Below are 19822 nucleotides of genomic sequence, written 5' to 3'. Positions count from 1 at the left end.
ATGGATGTGTACGTATGCCACTCATAAATGCATATTGGTGCTCCTAAAACCAGTTCTGGGCTGTGTTTGATAGAGCACTTGCTAGTCATCTTCAGAGAGCTGGCTGCCTTGCATTGATTGAGAAGGATTTGGTCATCTAATTCTCGGAAATACCGAATCCCTTTGTGGTCTGGGCCTCTTGCCCCAGTGTCTCCAGCAGAGTTGAGTATTTCTAGTAGCTAAACAAATAGTTTTAAGGCTGGAGAGATTGTTGGGGTTGTCTCTAATCTGGCCCTCTCAGGAGTCCTGGCTGTAGGATTTCACTGTGCGCCATGCCTTGCATCAGGCCAGATAAATTGTGGTTGAATGAGAGCACGTCTCGGGGAGACACCGCACTTGGATATGCTCAGGCAGGCTGTCAAGACGCAGGAGTTCAGTAATGGTGCAGTGAAAAATTGTCTCTCTGCCACACCGCCATCCGTCAGAGGAAAAGGATTGCATCTTCATCTGTCACCTGGTGCAGTGCAGAGCCATTGCCACAGAAAGCCAACATGGGATCAATGCCTCCCGCTTTGAAAATATGTGGCTCGGCTTTGATTCCACATTCATTTTCTGTAAATGCCTCCTCAGCCTTTGCCTCACTATTTACACAGCAGTGGGAGGCTACTCTCCCTTTCAAGCCCTGTACTACATTGATGCCAGGCAGGATCCTGCCTCCTCTGACGTCCTCCTGGCTTCAGTGGAGTGTGGCTCTTGGCCACCACTGCTCCTATCTCCTGTGCTTTGGAGCATCTCCCAAGCCAGGCAGCCTCCACGCAGGCTGCACGGCCAGCCGGCCTGCTGAGTGTGACTCCGCCAGAGCAGTCGGGCCTGTCTTCCCCACTATAAATAGGCCAGTGGATGTTCAGCCAAGGAATCGGGGCTCCAGCCCTAGGAGCGGGTGTTTTGTCCCCCTTCCCCATGAGGCAGTCCTTGCCAGGGCTGGCTGTGCTTCTGTGGGAGCTGGGGTGCTTTGCAGCATCCCTGCCAGAGCAGTCATTGGTCCAGAGAGGACAGTCCCCAAGCTCTGGGTGTGTGACCGCAAGTCCTGTCTCAGCATTTCATCTCTGAGATGAACCAGTGGCATGTCCTTAGTGAGGCAGTGATGTCCCACTGCACAGGGCGTCCCCATCAGAAGTGACCCTGGAGTGCAGACACCCTCTCAGCTTGCTCTCTGTTTAATGATTGAAATATTCCTTAGCTCAACAATGAGAAAAGGATGTGCAGCCTCACAAAAGTCTTGTAAAACAACGGAAATTGTTTTTGCCATTCCGTGCTTGGCACTAAGCAGTCTGCCCTGCTTCCTTCAGTTTTAGAAAGGAAATAAGGAATGGGGATGGTTGCAACATGCTTGGCCCTGAAGGAGATGAGGGCAGGTATATCCTCCTGGCATCCCCAGTGGGAGGGCTTGTTAGAATATGGACGTGGCATGTTCTTCAGTGTTGACTGGAGAAGTAAATCCCAAATCGGCTGGCACTGGCATCTGATCAGTCAGGAAGCTTTTAGCATCTACCTCGTTAGGATCAAGCGCTTGGGTCTGGAACAAGATTAACTCATGGGAGTACAGGTACAAGTGAGTCATTCCCAACTGGCTGCAGTGAGTTTTATTCTTCATTTCCCCAGAGCTCCAGGATGAGGAGGGATTTGCAGCTCTATCTTTGTTCCCTCTCTAGCTTCTATTCCAGGCTTGATTTGAAGGGGAAGTGGTGAAGGTGGAGCATCAACCAAGCAGGAAGAGCAGGAATGGCCACGGCCATCCAGGCACTGGCTCCCTGTCGAGACATCCTGTCTCTTGGCGCCCAGAGCATTCACCTCCTCAATCAATAAATTCTGGTACCTGCCCCAGCAAAAGTCACGACCTGCTTACTCACTTTGCAAGTTCCCGTTGTACGTCGGTGTGTGCGTTTAATGCATCTCCCCAGTCACTCAGGAGGCCAAGTCAAGTTAAACAGCAGAGCAATATGAGGCGGGAAGTATTCTGCTGTGATTGTGTCCAGCAGCAGCTTCATTTCAAACAGCCCAGGTGCTCAGAAAGTGTATTGTACGCCAGCATCTGTCATAGTTAATAGGGCTGCAGAGCACAGTCCGCTAACATATTGGTAGATCAAAGCTTCTTCTCTTTCCTAACCCTTTAACAGGAAGACTAAGACACCAGTTCCAGATGTTTCCAGCCAGTGGGGCTTTAAATCTGCATCCAAAATGGAATGTTTTCCAAAAATTGGGGCATGTGGGTTTGATAACAGTATCCAGGACAACAGAGAGGAAACTCTGAGCTGCAGGCTGGGATTGGGATGGGGGACAGAGACGTTGTGTTGCCTGCTGAGTCCCACCACTGGGTACTGCTGCAGCAACAGCTACCCATGGGACTTATTGACCAGCAGCAGCAGCAGCCCTTGGAAAAACAAATGGTGAACTGTGGCCTCCACGGTGACTTGCCTTTAATTCCTTCAGCTGCAGGATGCCTTGAAGTGTCAGCACTGCAAAAAACAGTTCAAGTCCAAAGCTGGGCTGAATTACCACACTATGGCTGAACACGTCAGCAAGGTAAGAGAGCTGGGCTGCTCTCGTCTCGCGCCTTGTTTCTCGATGCAGATGCAGAAGACTAAGCAATCGGCAGTCCGCTTTCCTTTGTCTTTGTAAAGGAGGGATTCACACCACCATCTTTGCAGCATTTCACACACTGCTCAGTCCAGACAGTGGCCTTCCCCCTTCACTGCCAAGCAAAGCTATTCCTTCCCAGGCAGCTAGTTAGGCTCATGTTCATTCTGGGGAGCAGAGCAGATGACTGGAAAAATAAAACAGGATTTCAAATCCCAGAACAGGGGAAGATTCAGTGAGTAGAGTGAGGTGGATTTTGAGTGGCAAAGCTCTGCCTCCAAAACTGTGCCCACAAATCCGGGGCTGATGGGTTCTGCCTTGCACGAATCTCACAATCCAGTCTTTAGCTCTCAGCCATGCCCGTGAGAAGTAGCCGCTTAATTTATCTTGAATAAAATCTGGCAGGCACCAATTTAGATGCTGTTCTTAAAAACCTGGTCATGTACATCTCCAAGATACCAGGGCAAGGCATAACCACATTTCTACGTGTCCCGTGTTTACCAGTTGTGACTTGTCTTTTACCTGTGCGTTAATCTCCTGCTCTTCAGCCTGACTGGTGAATCCTCCGTGCAGGAACTGCTCCCGGGTTTCTCAGCTGGCCCTTTGGGTGCAAACACAGGAAAGGCATGAGCAGATCTGGCACATAACGGCAAAGGCATTGGCCTGTGGTAAAGGAGTGGGAGATCCAGCTCTTCTAATGAGAGGTTCCCCCCGGCCAAGGGCAGCTCCTGCGAGGCAGAGATTTACCACCTACTCCTGGCACAGAGGACATGAGTAAATGATTGACTCTGTCACTTCTGTTACTTCCTTGTTTCCAGCCTGTTCCTGTGGAAACCACTGGACTTGGTGAACAGGAAGAGCGGGAAAGGCTGAGGAAAGTGCTAAAGCAGATGGGAAAACTGAAATGCCCCAATGAGGTACGAGAACGATTCCTGTTTCTCGTTCTGTGAAAGGGGGAAGGAGTGAGTCCCGAGGCAGAGGAGAACACGCGCTCTCCAGGCATCCCTTGGTGTGCCCTCGACTTTTCTGCCTTAGCTCAGCCATCCTGGTCTCCGTCCCCTTGGCTCCATGCGCTCTGGTGACGGGCCGTCCCGGCAGGAGGGTGGGCGTAGGGCAGGTTGAGGAGCGCTGAAAGGCTGGTGCTGCCTCCTGAACTCGGGAGGGGGCACAGCCGGCGCTGTCCTGGGCACAGTGTAAAACTAAACCAAACCACACCAAAAAACGATCACGAGCCGGTGGCAGACAAGTCACGAACAGGTAACGGGGGGGGGTGTGGCAGAGGTTTGTCCCTGCAGATGCTTTGCTCTCTGCACAGGCAGTGCCTCCCCGCTGCCTTCCCCTCCCACTGCCCGCCGTGTGTCTGTCCAGGGAGCTGTCAGTGTGTTGGGGCAGGTAGCGCTGGGGATGGGGGCTGCTGCCCCCATCCCTCCGTGGCACTGTCATCCCTGCGCGTGGCTCTTTGGGCGAGAGGGGCCGGCCAGCGATCCCCCACCACTTGGAGGGGCCGGGTTGGTGGAGCTGCTTTGCGGAGGGGGATCCTCAGGACGTGATCCTTCCGGGAGCAACGGCACCCCAACTGTTTCGACATGGGCACGTGAAGCCCCAGCCCTCTTTAACCCTCCCCATCTCCACAGGGCTGCGTGGCCAACTTCTCCAGCCTGATGGGTTACCAGTACCACCAGAAGCGGTGTGGGAAGCAGCTCGCCGAGGCCGACAAGCCTGTCTTCAGCTGTCCACACTGCGGCAAGAAGTACAAATCCAAGGCCGGCCACGACTACCATGTGCGGTCAGAACACACGGCCTCGGTGAGCCCCCCGGACACCTCCACAGCCCGAGGAGCGGGGCCATCCCCTGCCGGGGGTGACTGCAGAGCTGCTGAGCCTGTGGGCAGGACAGAGCCGGGCAGGGCCGGGCCGGGCAAGGCAGGTGCAGACGTCGGGACCGATGTTGTTTTCTCTCTCCCATCACCATGCGCGTGTGTTGTACCATGTTGGGGGGAATGGGCTGCAGCCCCCTCTTCCCCTCCGAGAAAGTGGAGAGCTGTGTTCATGGGATTGGAGCAGTCGGCAGCATTCCCCCTCTCTGGTGCCTGTGGGGCTGTGCTCCAGCCCACCCTGCATCCATGCTCTGCAGGCAGAAAAAAAGCGCTAGATCTCAGGCCTCTCCCTTGGCAGCAAGCAGGCACCGACTGCTCGCCAGCACTGGGGTGGCAGGATCCGTCCCTGGGGAGCATCCTTTTCTGTTCTGTTGATCCCTACTGACAGTGCATCCGCCACTAATAACTCCCTAACTCTAATAAATGGAGACATTTATACACGTGGGAGTGCGAAAGGATGCAATCAGTCCTGTGCGTGGCTGTCTGCCGGGCTGCGGGAGGTGGGGTGCTCCACTTGTTCCCGTGCTCGGGTGCAGAGGCACACTGGTGTCTCTGCAGTCCTCGCCGGCGCAAAGCAGGTCTGCAAATGCACAGCCCGAACCCCAGCATCCCCATCCCGGAGCTGGAGAGCTTGCTGCTTCACCCCTCGTTATGCCCTTCCTGACTCTGTCTCTTTGCAGCCTCCAGAGGAGCCAGAGGTGAAGCCAGAGCCTGGCCCCATAGAAGATTTTGAGAGGACCCCAAGCGGCCGCATCCGTCGGACGTCAGCCCAAGTAGCTGTCTTCCACCTTCAGGAGATAGCGGAGGATGAGCTCGCCAAGGATTGGACCAAGCGGAGGATGAAGGATGACCTGGTGCCTGAAACGAAGCGGGTGAGAAGCCTTTATTTATCCTTTGTTTTGTGTGTTAGCTGTACACAGAGATCCTGGGACACCAGCGGGGCCCCAGCTGGCTGAGGGCTCACGTGTCTCGTTTTCTGTGTGTTAAATGAATTAACTGTGATGGCAAATTCATTGCTCAAGAGCCCACCCAGCACAGGCTGAGCCCCAGTGGTCTGGAGGCTCTGTACAAGCCTAGCAGGAGGCAGCTTTGCCCTTTCCACGTGCCGGCACTCAAATCTAAATGGAGCAAAAGGTGGTGCTGTGCAGGCAGCAGAGAGATCAGAGTCTGGCCTGGACGATGTCTTGGAGGGAGGTTGGTTCTGGTCCATGGTCAGTGTTGTGGTGGGGACTGGCAGCCAAGAGGAGCACATGGAGAGAGCGGAGGTCAGATCTGAAATGATCTCCCTTGCACTGTCAGAGAGTAAAGATGCCGCAGGCAGAATTTCCTCCCTTCCATGGCTCTTCCTTAACTTCTGGGAGATGCTTCCCTGGAAGTGAAGGGCCCGCAGTGTCACTGGAGCAGTGCTCCTGCAAGCAGAGGAAGCTGGAGCGTGGAGGCAGGGCTGAGCCCTGCAGTCTCTGGCAGCGGTGCCCACATGGCCTGGTGCTGTGGGATCTGCATGGCAAAAGTCGGTGCCCTGGCAGTCTGGAGCTTCAGGGAGGCATTGGAGTAACCTGAAAAAAAAATCCCTCCTGGCTGTGGGAGGACATGATTCCTGGGACTGTCCCAAAGCTGAAATTCCCTTCAGGAACGCTCCTTCTGGACTCTAAAAGGAATGAAGCAGCAGCAAATCATAAATCTTTTCAGTGTAAAGGAAAAAAAAAGAGGGGGAGTTGTAGTTTTTTAATCCTGTAGTTGACACTTTTTGGCCAGTGCTGGGACTGAACGCAGAGCCAACCTGCCAGTCACTGGACAAGCTGCAGCCTGTTTCCAGAGGAAGTAACTCCAGAGTTACTCTGCAGTGAGGTGGCCGTCGCAGAAGAGGATCTGGCAATGGTGCTGCTGTCAGCCTTGGAGCAGAGCTGGGGGTTTTAGGATCAGATCTGGTTGCAAACTTTTTACTTCCCCAAGGCTTGGTGCTGTCATTGTTAGTTTCCAGATGACTTCAGCTGCAATGCATTTATAGCGTAAAAAAATCAAGCCCAAAGTAGCTGTTTCATTTCAAATACTGTGGGAGGAGAGGTGTGGTGCTCTCTTCTCCCCCCTCCAGCCTCAGCACTTGCATTCCTCTCTCCTTGAACTGCTCCCCTTACTATTGAATTTGGGTATTTTCTGTTTGAATTGAGGGAGGCAGTCAGGAGTCACAGGCCTGAACAAGGGGCCCATGTGCAAGCTGACATATAAAGGCATCGTAAAGGTCTCAGCCACTGGCATAATTGTTCTGTGAAATGCTGTTTGTGGTGGTGTTTTCTTAATGAGACATTTCTTAAGTTCGGAGTCTAATTGTTTAAGTTTAATTGAGCCCCATCTCAGCACTGAGAAACAAAGAGAATTGCTGTGAGATTGGTGGACGCAGGTTTACGTCGAAGATGAGCAAGGAGGGAGTTGGACCAGCTCCCAGGTGGCAAAACAAGGCTCTTGGTTTGGAGGATCAGGACCTCGGGTCCTGCACGGGCAGCTGTCCCCAGCTGTGCTGGCCGTGTGTCACACAGATGGATTTCAGAGGAGGTCAGTGCAGCAGGCGAATACGTATGTAGCTGTGAGCGTGCCTGCGGGTGCATCTTGCAGAGACTGTCACGTTCCCTTGACAACACTCTAAAATATATCTGTTCAGTCTATGACATTTTTTTTCTCGATGAGTGGTGCTGGAAGTAGGTGGGAGGCAGGTTCTGCCTGGGGAGGCTGGTGGGTGCTTGCTGACTTCAGCACGCTCTGCTCGTCTTACATCACTCAAGACCGGTCTACATTTACAAGTTGCTTCAGTTGAGGGTGTGGAAAAAACCTCCCAATTGCGAGCGACACAAACACGCCAGCAAGCGCCCATTTTGACCCTGTTACAGCCCCAAAAATAGCCCTTCCCTCAGAACTGGCTTCAGCCATGCTGGCAGGACAGCTCTGTGGTGGGTCCAGCCCCAGGCAGCGCGGGAGGCTCGGAAGAGCGGGCAGCGTCCCCACATCCCCATGCCACTGCCCTACTGAGCACGCGTGGTGGCCATCCCTCTGAGGGACCTGGCAGCCCAGAGCCACTGGAGCTGCAGAAAGGCAAACACCAGTGAACCGTGACTGGGGCAGCAGGACTGATGGTTCCCAGGAGAGTCACCACCCCACCACCTCTTCTTCCCACGGGCCGTATCCAGCCACTGGGAGTATGCTGCTGGGCCTGCAGAACCCCCTCACTAGCTTGGACCTGGAGAGTGGTGGGATGTTGGGGACTGGCGGCAGATTGCGGCTGCTCCTGCACCATCTCAGCAAGACCTGGGGATTTCCAGGGTCCCAGAGGGATGGATGCTTCCCAGCTGTGGTCTGTAACCAGCGATGGCTGGATGCACCTGGACTTGCTGTAGCACAGGACCTGTTCTGTCCTTGAGCTCTCCAGTTACCCACCATGGTCCCAGGACTCAACGTGGATTTCAAGGAAGCTGATGAAAAAAGCCACTCGTCCTCTCCATCCCCTCTCCAGGCAGCAAAGCTTTTCCCCAGGGGAAGGCAAGCAGCTCCTCAGCAAGCTGATGGGATACGGGGCTTTGCAGCCACCCCAGCAAGCACAGCCCCGCTGCAGCCCCTGCGCCGTAGCCTGCCGTCACAGCCACGTGGCAGCCGGTCCCAACCGGGGAGAGGGATGTTGGGTTTGGATCCTGTTGGTGGCCCGTGGTGGGATGCCTTCGCCTTTCCCCCGGAGGACGGATTCCTTTGCACCAAAGCAATGGCATTAGAATAAACGATTGCTGCTCGATCCCAGGCCCTGCGCTGCCTTCATTCTGCACTAACCAAATCCAGCATTTCTAAATATACACTGGAGTCTTATTTTCTCGCTCCGATCTTTATTTGCCTCTGGATAAGCTGAAACAGATGGGATGTTTCACAATGGCCGCTTGCTGGGGATGTCAGATGGGGAAAGGCACACCTCTGCTGCTTTTCTGGGAAAAATCCCCTTTCCAGAAGGTCTGTGAAGATGATGCTGATCCTCCAACCCTCCTCTGGCCTACGCTGGCACCATCGCATGCCCATGAGCAGTCTTGGGGCTGCCGTGGAAGGACTGAGAGGCTGGCAGGTTCCCAGCTCAGTGGCATGGGCAGGCAGTGGTGGACTCTGGGATCTGGCAGGGGATGATGCCCTTACCCGTTTTGGAGGCTGGACTGAGAGAAACAGCCTCTTCAAGCAGAGAGAAGAGGCGAGAGGGGAGGAAATGCCACGGAAATCTCACTGTTTCTGGTGTGATGCTTTCCCTGTGGAGCTCGAGGTGGGGGGATTTGTTTCAAGGTGCCCTGAGCTCTGTGCCAGAGGTTGTTGTGGGTTCCTGCACCCCAGGCAGCCCCTGTGCCGCGCAGGGAGGGATGCAGAGCTCCTCTGTGGGGTGCAAGAGCACCCTGTTCACCTCCCCGCAGCTTAGGGTTTGGGTGTTGCTGCAGGGCTTGGGGGCAGCCGTGGAGGTTGCACGTCCCCATGGAGTCTGCGTGATGCGTCGTGGGGTGACAGGGGTCCAGAGCGAAGGGCTGCATAGGCCAGTCATAAAGCTAAAGGGCAAGAGTCATCTCCAGGCTTGAGTTTTTAAGAAAACTCCATCCTGGAGCCAGGATAAATTCCAGAGCAGAAGAGCCTGGCTGGGGTTGATCCCCCAAAACAATGGCTCTGCTGCCCGGGCGGGAGCCAGGCTGAGCCCTGCAGACTCATGTCACTGGTGGACCAAACCAGATCCCAGCTCCAGCTGTAGACCCCGAGCTCGGCGGGGCAGAGTCCATCCTTCCTCCCCTTGCTCAGCAGCGCTGGCATGGTGTGACCCAGCTGCCTGGAGCCGTGTATGGGACCCAGCTGCCGGCCAGCGCCCCTGCGTGTGTTTTGGCTTTGCCTCCCAGATGGCATCAGCTACAGTTTCCGCGGGGCGATGGGAGAGCCGTGCCTCGCGCTGGGGACCTCGGTAAGGCTTCCAGGGGAGTTTGTTGGCTGGGGCCGAGGCAGCCTGCATGGTTCTCATTTACTGCGATGTATTTTGGGGAAGGGGAGAGCTGTCTAGGGAGTGGAGAGGATTGAAATATGAAAGTTAATTCAATAAAACCATCAGTCAAAGAAAACAAGCCTTCCCACCCCACCATCCTTCGACTGTTCAGAAGAGATGGGCTGCGGCCAAAACCAGTTGTAGTCGTTTAATGATTTGGCCATGAAGATTTTCACTTACAGGCTGTTTGAGGAAAATAAATGGAAAAAAAAAAAAAAAGTATTCCATGCCTGGGGCTCCCTCTTAATAGAGACATAAAGATGACTTTGACGTTCCCAGAACCGCAGCGCCCTGGGAAGACATGGGATTTGCATGTTATTGTGCAGGGCTGTCGGAGGAGAGCGGGGAGGGATTTTTCTCTCGAGTGGGAAGCCGGAGCAGCAGAGTCCGCATCTCTGAACATCCCCCCTTGTCTCTTCCCTGGGGATACGCGGAGGGAGAGGTTGTTGCTGAGGCTGTGTGCGGTTACTGTTAATGTTTGCTCATTCATGGGATTGATTGAGTTTTAATTAAGGAGGCCATTTGGCATCCTGGCTCTCAGTATCAATGACAGAAAGGGACTCCTGTGTTCTCCCCTGGAGGTGGCATTGCCTTCCCCAGGCGGGGGACCGAGCGGTTGGTAGATGCACCATCCCAGTGCTTCAAAGAGCTCTGCTGGCATCTCCCCCAGCTGCGAAGCACGACAGAATAGGACAGAATAGGAGCACGCTGGAGCTCGGGATTTTTCCACATCCGTCCTTAGCAGCATTCGTAGCGCCATTTTGCAAGGCCCTTTGCCCCTGCCCCTCGCGTGGAGCCCAGCTCTGCCTGGGCTCCCTTCAGCTGTGCCCCGCCACGTGCTGAGGTGGGGGCTGTGGGGGCTTATGCATCACTTAAATTTGAGTGGAAACGAGCGGTTGGTGTCTGAGCCCTCTAAATCCCGAGCCCTCGGTGGGAACTCCCCTTTGCAGGGATGTTTGGGCACAGCCTGTTCGGGGAAGCTGGACAAAGGCAAACTCCCAGCTTTATCAGCACATTCAGGAACAGTCACAGCTGGAAAAGAAATCCAGCCAGCTGCCTCCCTGCTGCGTCGGAACCGCAAGCTCCGGATCGTAGGGGCGCATTTTTCAAAACGCGGCCTGGGTTGGTGCCTCTCTGCAAACTCCGTTTGTCTGTACGTCCTCCCCAGCCAGCACGGATGTATTGATGCAGCCATGCTCTGCGCTCGGAGGTGCCCACGGAGAGAGCACGTGCTCGGGTACCCGCGCCTGTACTGTGCCAGGTGCGAGCTCACCTAGCTCTGCTCCCACTCGGGGCAAGTTTGGGGCTTGGGACCCAAGCAACGTCCATCGGTTCTAGCGGAGCTCGCTGGGTTGGGCGGTCATGCAGCAGGCAGCAGCTCAGACTGCCGGTGGAGCAGCCCATGTCCCCTGCGGACCTTGCCGCGGTGGCAGGCAGGGACCAGCCCTGCAGGCAGGGCCAAGCGCGGCAGTTGCGAGGCATGGAGATGCCGCAGCTGCGCTTGCTTGTGCTGAACATGCAGAAATGGAGTTGGGAAGGCCGGCCTGCTATGCTAAACCTCAAAGTTGCTAATAAAGCAGTAATTAAAAGCACTTGAAAAGAGCAGCCCTGCCAGAAGGAGAGGCAGAGACACAAGAGCCTTTCATTGTTTAATGGGTTGTGCCCATTCATCGGTGGAAAGCAGCCATGGAGGCTCTTGGCGTCCGTCCCCTCTCTGCCCAGCGTGCAGGGTTGTTTATTCTCCCAGTTATGAAACGTGGCAGAAGGGTTGTGCTGACACGATGCACCGAAAATGCTGGGTCCGGGCCTGGTTCCGTGACAGGACGCAGACCTGGGAGCGGGAGCAGGAGCTTCCCCTCTCCCGTTTGCCAGTGCCGTGTGGAGATGGCTGCGGTGCCGGGGGCTCCAGCCCTGCTCCTTGCCCGCTGCTGCCCCTTAGCCCGGCTGCCACCTCGCCAGTGGCACAGCAGCCGGCAGAGCCGCCCCCCTGCTGTGTGGTGCCTGGGGGCAGATGACATCTCTGGGGGAAGCCTCCCAACTAGTTTTCAGCTCCGATTCACTTCTTGGGGGGGGGGGTGTCAGGACCCATGCGAAGAGCGAGGACTCCACCAAGGACCGGACTGGTGTGTGCCGCTCTCCTAATCATCTTCTATTGTTTGCAGCTCAATTACACCAGACCTGGGCTTCCAAAGCTCAATCCGAGGCTGCTGGAAAACTGGAAGAACGAAGTGAAGGAGAAGGGCCACATCAACTGTCCCAACAATGTAAGGACCATCTCTGTTCTTCTCTGGGCTGGCTGGTCTCGGTCTGCAGGAGGAGGGGGGGAGATTTCGGGGCAGAAACCCACCAAAGCCAGGTTCTTGTTAGGCTCCGGGTGAAGCAAGCATCATGCTCAGACCCTCATTTCACCTCCTCTCCCTGGGGTTGCTGCCATGCCTGGTTGAAGCGTGTCCCACCTTTGGGACCCTCCTGGTGCACTTGAGCCACTGGGCTTGGGGACCAGACCACCCTCTCCCCAGGTGCCCTTGGGCTGACGGTTCAGCATCGCCCAGTTTGGGCTCTGGAGCTGCCTTTGGGAAGCTCCCAAGATCCGGACGCGGCGAAGGCTGCACGCTCTGTGCTCAAGAGCCTTTTTATGCAGAGAACTTACTTGTCCCAGAGTAAAGCCAGGGCTGGTTTCAAGCCATTCTTTTTAAAGCCTTGGGAGAGGCAAAGACCTCGGGCGCATGGTGCGTGCGCTTCATCTTGCTGTAAAACGCAGCATTGGCCTGAGCTCGCGGGGAGGTGAGCTCCACCCTCGTGCTGGGATGTTGATTTATCATCTGAAACAAAGCTTTGCTAATCGGAGTTTTGAACGGGGTTGTTACTGCAAGGCCGGGGGAGACATGCTGGCTAATTAATGTCATACACAGGCGCTTTGAAAAGACGTTGCTCAGAAACTGGTCATGCTGCTGCCCGGGTGATTTCTCCGTTAAGCGTCTGCTGTGGCTCCAAGAACTCCTGTAGCCCAGCAGGACCTCCCAACTGCTCACAAATGTACGTTTTCCACGGAGACATTTAGGGGAGACATTTTTCAGCCCGTTGCAGAGGGATGTGGCCACATGACTCCCATTAGCACTAATAGGAAACGTGTGACCAGAGCTCTCCGCGTCTCGCAGAGCATTAACCTCACGCTGCTTAGCCTGGACCGGTGGCCTTGCTGGCGCAGCAGGCTCCTGGCCCCGGCAGGGAGGAAGGCACAGAGACAAGGGAGGATCGTGGCAAACCCTGCTTTTTTTCTTCCCACAGTGCTGTGAAGCCATTTACTCCAGCGTCTCGGGGCTGAAAGCTCACCTGGCCAACTGCAACAAGGTAGGTCCTTCCTTTTACAGCCTCAGCTTGGAGGTGGGGTTGGGTTTTGGTTTTCTCTCCCCTCCGGCTCGTTTGGAAGCAGCAGGCCAAAGGACAACAGCATGGGTTAAAGGATCATGACCGCTGGGAGGGCTGGCCAAGCAATGCCACTGCCCATTGAGTTGTCACCACTCAGCCCATTGTCACACCATCCTGGTACAGCCACTCACCCTCAGCACCGTCTTCCTGGGCAGGATTAAACCCACAGACACAGGCAGCTGGAGGCACAGAGACTCGAGCTGAGCAGATGTGATGGAGGGGATTTAGCTGCCGACCCAGCCTTGGAAGAGAGGTTTTGCAACACAAATGTCTCACCCAAGGGCCCATACCTCCGACACATGGAGTGCCTCGGAGATATGGGCAGCACGAGTGAGCCCGCCTGCCTTGCATCCTCCCGCCTCAGCGTCCCCATCCCACAGCAGCCCCTGCCCAGCTCAGCTCCTGCAGCCCCCAAGCCATTCATGAGCCCTCGGCTACCCGGCGTGGCCAGCACCTCGCACGCAGCCATGCATCAACCGCAGCAGCTTAGAGCCAGGGAGCTGGGCATTGGAAGCTGAATGTTTCCCAAGGCAGATGGGAATCAGGAGTCTTTCTCCATGGATTTGGGCTGCCCTGCAGCCCCTCTGGAAGCCCAGCAGCTTCCCCAGCCAGAGGGACGCTGGTGCGATGGCTCCTGGGGACAGAGCTGAGGCTGGAAGAGGCGACTGGTCCGCGCAGAGACCAGTGCCCTCTCACTCAGTAGAGCAGCAATGCTGCCGGGTGCAGCGAGCTCCGGTGGCCTGCAGCCACTGCAGGGGGAGGGGATCGGGAGCTCAGCGTAGGTCCCTCAAATTGGAACTGAGTAAGAGCTGGTAAAGCTTTATACACTGAAACGTTTCCAGCTGCAGCTTCCATTGAACAGAGCTTCCAGGAGGCAGCTCCAATACATACCCTGTGGTTATTAAACCCACAAACTCCCGCGCCCCTCCAACACTAGCTGGAACATCAACCCCTAATGAGATCATTTAGAAAATGGGCTGCAGAGATCCGGCAGATGAAGCTGTATTTATGCGGGATAAAAGTGCAAACACAGGAGACTGGAGAAGTTCCTTTGCTAGCCTGCAGCACGGTCTCCAGGAGAAAATGGAGCCGTTTCCTGGCTGGTACTGTACACAGAAAGAAGCCAGACATTTGCACGAGCAATTTCTTTAACCGCAGAGCTGCACCCTCCAGGTCTGGCAAGTCCGACATAGCTGGGGCTGGGTGCTGGGGGTCAGCGCTGGGGCAGTTTGCTGCTTCCTGTCCCCCACACGCTGCTGTCAGCAGGACTCTTGCCTTCACAGAAGATTTAGTTTTGCAATGGATACGTGTGCCAGCAAATCTGGCGTAAATCACGCAGCCCCTCCAGAGCTGGCCTGTGATCTCTGCTGTAAAATCCTGCAGAACTGGTTGAAATACATCAAGCCTTACCGAGAACGGAGGATGCTCCCAGGCAGTGCCCCATCCTCAACAGGGATTACTGCACTGAGGTGATTTTTGGAGGAGTATTTCTGAAGCCAGCCAGCAGCGGGGCAGGCCTGCCTGTGTCCTGCCTGTTCCCGAAATGAAAGACCTGTCTAACTCCAGATTTATGGCAAAGAGCCAGCTATGGAGAAATTCCCAGGGAGCATATATATCGCCTGGAGGGGCCCATCCATAAACCCCTCGTCAATAGAGAGCACATTATCTCCCCTGTGCCTTGAACTGCAGCAGAGCCAGGAGATCAGTCATCCCCACAAGGGCTGTAATGACAGAAATCCAGCAGTTGCTGTGTCTCTTTGACAACGTAAAAGGAAAATTAGGTGAGTCTGTTGGACATAAATTAGATGGCGGTTCAGTCCCAGGAGATCACAAATCTGCTGACAGTGAGGAAACGGGGTGATTGGTCCCGTCAGCCCCCTGCACACCTGGGGACACGCACAGTGTCAGTGATAGTGTAACAACCGGTGTTGGGGATGCCCAGGCAGTAAAGCACGCCGCTTGCTGCCCTCCAAGCTCATAGGACTCAGCGCTTCGATGCCTGGTGCCGGTGTCATGATGGGCGGCACCACCAATGCCACTGCGGCACAACCAGCATGGGCTGAAATTCGGAGCAGAAGATGTGGTTGTGAGCTCCTGGCCTGGGACCGAGGGCTGGCAGAGATCTGGTGGTTTAGAAATGAGTAATTATTTTCTGTTGCTTCAAGGTTCAAGCATCAACCTCCCTTCATGGGGTGAGGGAGTAACAGGGCCGGGGGGGTGGGAGCCACCCCTCCAGGGTGTTTTCAGCTCTGCAGGAGGATGCTCTGTCTTGCAGGGGGACCACTCGGTGGGCAAGTACCGCTGCCTCCTGTGCCAGAAGGAGTTCAGCTCTGAAAGCGGGGTCAAGTACCACATCATCAAGGCTCACTCAGAGGTAAGGAAACGGCTGGGGCTGGTCCGGGCTGATCCCTGCTCCAATGCACCCATCTTCGGGCTGCCCCACTCCATCCATCCGTGTCTGCCAAGAGCAGAGCACAGCAGCTCCCAGGAGCATCAGCAATGCTGTGACAGTCTGGGGGGGGACCTCCCTGTCCCCCTTCGAGTCCCTGACACCCCCAAGCTGGTTGCAGCTGCTCAGTGCCAGCCAGCTTGTCCTCGGGGAGGCGATGCCAGCAGGGCGTGGGGTGGGCCAGGCTTGGGCAGGCGAGGCATGGGTTGTGCGTGCTGGTGCCCGGCCCCAGGATGGTCACTAACCCCCGTGTCACCTCACGGACACAGAACTGGTTCCGAACCTCCGCAGAGGCCAACCGGAAAAAGAAAAGCAGGGAACAGCTTTCTTCCAACAAGGAGGAGAAAAAGAAAAGCACAAGTGGGAAGAAAAGGGGGAGAAAACCCAAGGAGAGGCCTCCAGAAACATCCCCAAAGGGCAGAGAGAGCGTGGCAGCAAAGACTAATCACAAGAAAACCCTCGAGCACTGGGAAGGCTCCCGAGGCAGCCCTGACGAGGATGAGCGCGTCCCCAAGCCCCCAAGCCAGCGGAAGGGGGGAGCCAGTAAGATGCCCGAGAAATGAGCAGCTCAGAGACTCGTCTCCGAGGATTCGTTTACAGCCCAGGGTAACAGGGTGGGGGTCTCTCCAAGTTTTCTGTCCCCCCCATCCCACCTCTCCCCCACCCTCCATTCACCCCCTTTTTACAAAAAAAAGGAAAAAAAAAAAAGGAAAAAAAAAAGAGACAGAAAATACCAATTAACCACTTTAAACAAGTCACGGACCTTGTTTCACACTGGAAAACAAACAGAATCAAGCAAGCTGGACTGTTCTCCACCCCCTGCCCATGTACATACCCCTCTGCCCACGCCCTTGCCTGGCAGGACCCTGCTGCCTTCACCCCTGCCCGTGACTTCCCTCCTTACTCCCTGCGCCAAACTGGTGACACTTGAGTGAAAGAAAAGTGCAATAGCAGCGGGGCCCCCTTGGACAGGGTCTCTCTGCGACTGTGTGCCAGGGTGGGGAGCTGCCTGCTGCCTGCCCGTCTGGGCAGCCTCTGGTGGGCTGCAGCCTCCCGGGGCAGGCAGCGCCTGCATCCCTGCTCCCAAGATGATGTTTCCAAAGATATTTTGACCTGTGCAAGTGGGTGGGTAGGGGCAGAGGAGAGCAGGGTCTGGGAGCAGATGCCGTGGGGGTCCTGGTCACGCTTTCCCTGCAGTGTCACATTGAGAGGGGCCGTGCTTCAGCAGGGACTGGCTCTGTGGTGTGTCGGCTTTGTGGCCAGCTCGGTGCATGGGTAGAGGAGCGAGCAGGGAACGTGGCACGGGGCTGGCAGAGCATCGTCCCAAGATGGCAGGGCTGGCTGCGGCTGCAAGAGGGGCTGCAGGAGGTGTTGAGTACCCCTGGAAGTTGATGGGAGAGGGGGTTGCTGTAGGACAGATCCTGTTGGAGGGTTTAACCGAAAGTTGTGGGAATGCTGTGAGCACCGTGGAGCATCGTGGTGAGACTCGGGGCGGGGGGGGGATAATGGGGGGAGCTGCGCCCCGGTGCTCAAGTCGTTGTTGCAAACGTAGCTGGACATGGAGCGCTGCAGCGGCAATGGCAATGCCGCGATGGCAATGCCATGATGGCAACACCACGATGGCAGCGCCGGGGTCAGGGTGAGCCAGCAGCCATGGAGCTGCCCAGCCGGTGCGGGCAGGTCCAGCTGGCAGAAAGGGCAATTCAGGGTCCCCATCACGCCCCTGGTGCTGATTGCCCAGGAAGGAGGAATGGGGTTTCGGTCACCCAGCTGCAGCCACGGGAGTTGTGTGATGGGAACAGGGGGCAGCGTCAAGTGACAATCATGGGTCCTGCTTTCGGGCATGTTGCACTCGCCTTGTCCCTCTGCACTGGGACCCACCACGGGGTGAGTCTCTGCTCCCCAAGATGCATCCAAGCCCCCAACCACCTTCCTCGGTGATGGGGAGTCCCTGCACGACATCCTGTTCCTCGTTCTCTTTCCCCGGACTTTTCTTTGTGTCTGTACCAACACCGTTGTAACACCTCGCTCCGGCCTGGAGGGAACCATCCCCGGACCAGGATGCATCTGTCTCCAGACAAAACCCAGGCTACCTCGGTCCTTGGGAAATGGGCACAATTTCTCTTGGTAACAGAACAGAAAACCCTAATTCAATTTTTTTTCCCCTGTGTGGGAGCCAGGAAGGTGGCGTCGGGGGGAGGAGAGCTTCTGCTTTTATTTTAATCAATTAAAACCTCAACCCTCAGTTTCCTTCACTGCTCTTCACCGCCCGCCAGCGGCTCAGTATCATTTCCCTGCTCCGAGGAGCCGCTCAGTAATAATTAACGTCCTTCTCCACTGGCAGGTTATTACAGCCATGGAGGCAGGGAGAAGGTGGTGGTGTCTGAAGCCGGGGCAGCTTGTCGGGCAGCCAGTGCTCCTGCTGCAGCTGGGTGCCGCATTCTGCATCGCCTGGCGCACTCCGCCACGAGCTGTGCACATGCCTGCGGGTGAGGGAACCCGCCCCAGTGCTGTTGTTTGCGCCGAACATCGAAGCAATTAGTGAGAAAGCTTAATTAGTCACTGCAGCTCAGCCTGTTTGCCGCTTTGTTTTGATGGTGTCACCGGTACAAATCCTGCCTCCCCAGGGAAGGGAAGAGAGCTTCAGGAACTGTAGGACCCACGCTCTCAGAGCCGTCTCGGTCTTTGTCGCGACGGAGATGGGGGGACACCGTCCTGGGTGACCGCGTTTCGCTGTGCCGAGCCCAAAGGATGGTGCTGGCTGCCCGCAGAGCTCCGTGCCCGGCTCGCCAAAGCAGTAACGGCTTGAAGGGCTGGTGAGGAGGGACCCCCGCACCTGAGGAAGGTGCTCGGGCGGTGATGGGGGGGCACGCCATGGCTGTTGGGGTGGTGTGGCAGGAAGGGGAGAGGGGGCAGAGCTGAGGACCTGGCATGGAGTTTGGCACTGAAATCTTTGTGAAGGGGCAGAGGGAGCCAATGGATCCCGAAATCATGTCCCACCGTGGGGGAAAGCCTCTGGTAAAGCTCCATGCCCTAGGGGCAGGGGTTTGATTCTCATTAGCATGCAATTAATTGGCTTCTCATTGACTAAATTAACAGGCAGCACTGTACTCCGTGCTGGGGGTGAGCCCCAGTGCAGGAGTTTGGCCGGGAGCTGCCCCGGGGTGGGGGACACCTGGGGAAGGGCCAGTTTGGGGGGGTCGTCATGGGGTCCAGCTCAAAACCCATCCTGCTGCTTCAGTAACGAGTGTCTGCAGATGAGCATCCTGGAGGAGCAAGGGGCAGGAGCAGGGACAGCCACAGTGGCCTCACAGGGGTGACACCGTCCTGGATGGGACCCCAGGGATGGTCTGGGATCTTGGGCAGGCAGTGGGCTCAGGACAGTGGGGACGGTGGTCCCAGTTCTGGGGCTGTCCCCCGCCACCCTGGGAGCTGGGGGGGTCCTGCTCACAGCCCCCTGTGAAAGCAGCGCCTTGGTCAAATGGGAATTTTTTGAAAAGGTGAAATCTTCAGGGTTGTTTTTTTTTCCCTTAAAAGGTATTTTTCCCCCACTAGTCATCACTCAAAAAGAATATGTTCTCCCACCGCCACCTTCTCCATGAGACATCCTTTAGTCTCCTGCTTGTCCAGGGAAGGCTCCAGAGCAATACTGGCAATACGGGCAGCTGTCTGCCCTACGTGAGCTGGCAGGGACGAGCCACGGTGGCATCGTGGGAGCCCATTCGGGTTGTGCCTGCTCAGGTTGTGCCCATCTGGGTGCTCCCAGCAAGGCAGCAGCCAGGGGGGGAGAAACTCGCCTTAACCCAGAGGGGCAGGTGGAGGCTGCGGGGCGAGACGGGGGACGAGCATCCTCTCCCCTTCCGTCCCCTCACCCACAGGGGTTTGGAAACCCTCAGGTCTGGCAGCGCGGGACCCCCTGGCCTGGCTCCCCCCTGCCCTCTGTGCGCTGGCCAGGAGCCTGAGCCACAGGGTCATCACCTGCGGCAGCAGGGAATAACCTACGGGGGTAACTGGGGAGCAGTGTCACCCCCGTGGTCCCAGCCCCCTCACGGTAAGTAAATGGGAGCGTGTGGTGCTCAGAGCATGGGGGGCTGTGGGGCGGCTCCTTTGGCCAGCTCTGGCCGCAGCCCCACGCATCCCTGGGTGGCACCTGCTTCTGCAGCACCCAGGGGACTGTGACACCGTAGCCCCACGGCTCCCGCAGCTCCATGGCTGCAGAGACCCGCCGTCCTGCCGCCCGCATCCCAAGGAAAGGGCTAAACCTCTGTGGGGTCAGGGATGGGCGGGTTGCAACCCCACGGGAAAACCTCGCAAGGCCATCCCCAAAAGCTTTGATTGCGGCGGGCTGTCACGGGCAGGAGACCCTCACCATGACCACCGTGCTCCGGCGAGGTCGGCTGCCGGGGCAGGGAACCGG

General features: G+C 56.5%; 1 protein-coding gene across 5 annotated transcripts in view; it reads left to right on the top strand.

The window, feature by feature from the left end:
• The window catches only part of ZNF512B (zinc finger protein 512B), a 32455-nt gene extending 14805 nt beyond the window's left edge, over window positions 1-17650 (top strand). Inside the window, exons 10-17 of one of the 5 annotated variants that reach the window (XM_054845542.1) lie at window positions 2470-2562; window positions 3435-3533; window positions 4251-4421; window positions 5173-5364; window positions 11690-11791; window positions 12816-12878; window positions 15232-15330; window positions 15675-17650. In XM_054845542.1, the coding sequence (XP_054701517.1) occupies window positions 2470-2562; window positions 3435-3533; window positions 4251-4421; window positions 5173-5364; window positions 11690-11791; window positions 12816-12878; window positions 15232-15330; window positions 15675-15968 (1113 nt within the window). In that variant the 3' untranslated portion in view covers window positions 15969-17650. Of the gene's footprint in view, window positions 1-2469; window positions 2563-3434; window positions 3534-4250; window positions 4539-5172; window positions 5365-11689; window positions 11792-12815; window positions 12879-15231; window positions 15331-15674 lie in introns of all 5 variants that reach the window. The other 4 variants (XM_054845539.1, XM_054845544.1, XM_054845540.1 and 1 more) reach the window with 4 other exon arrangements.
• The last annotated feature ends 2172 nt before the right edge of the window (window positions 17651-19822 follow it).

Source organism: Grus americana, chromosome 17 (assembly GCF_028858705.1).
Source record: "Grus americana isolate bGruAme1 chromosome 17, bGruAme1.mat, whole genome shotgun sequence".
Lineage (NCBI taxonomy): Eukaryota > Metazoa > Chordata > Aves > Gruiformes > Gruidae > Grus > Grus americana.
The sequence above is the reverse complement of the archived record's forward strand: the minus strand, read 5'-3'. Positions and strand labels throughout refer to the sequence as shown.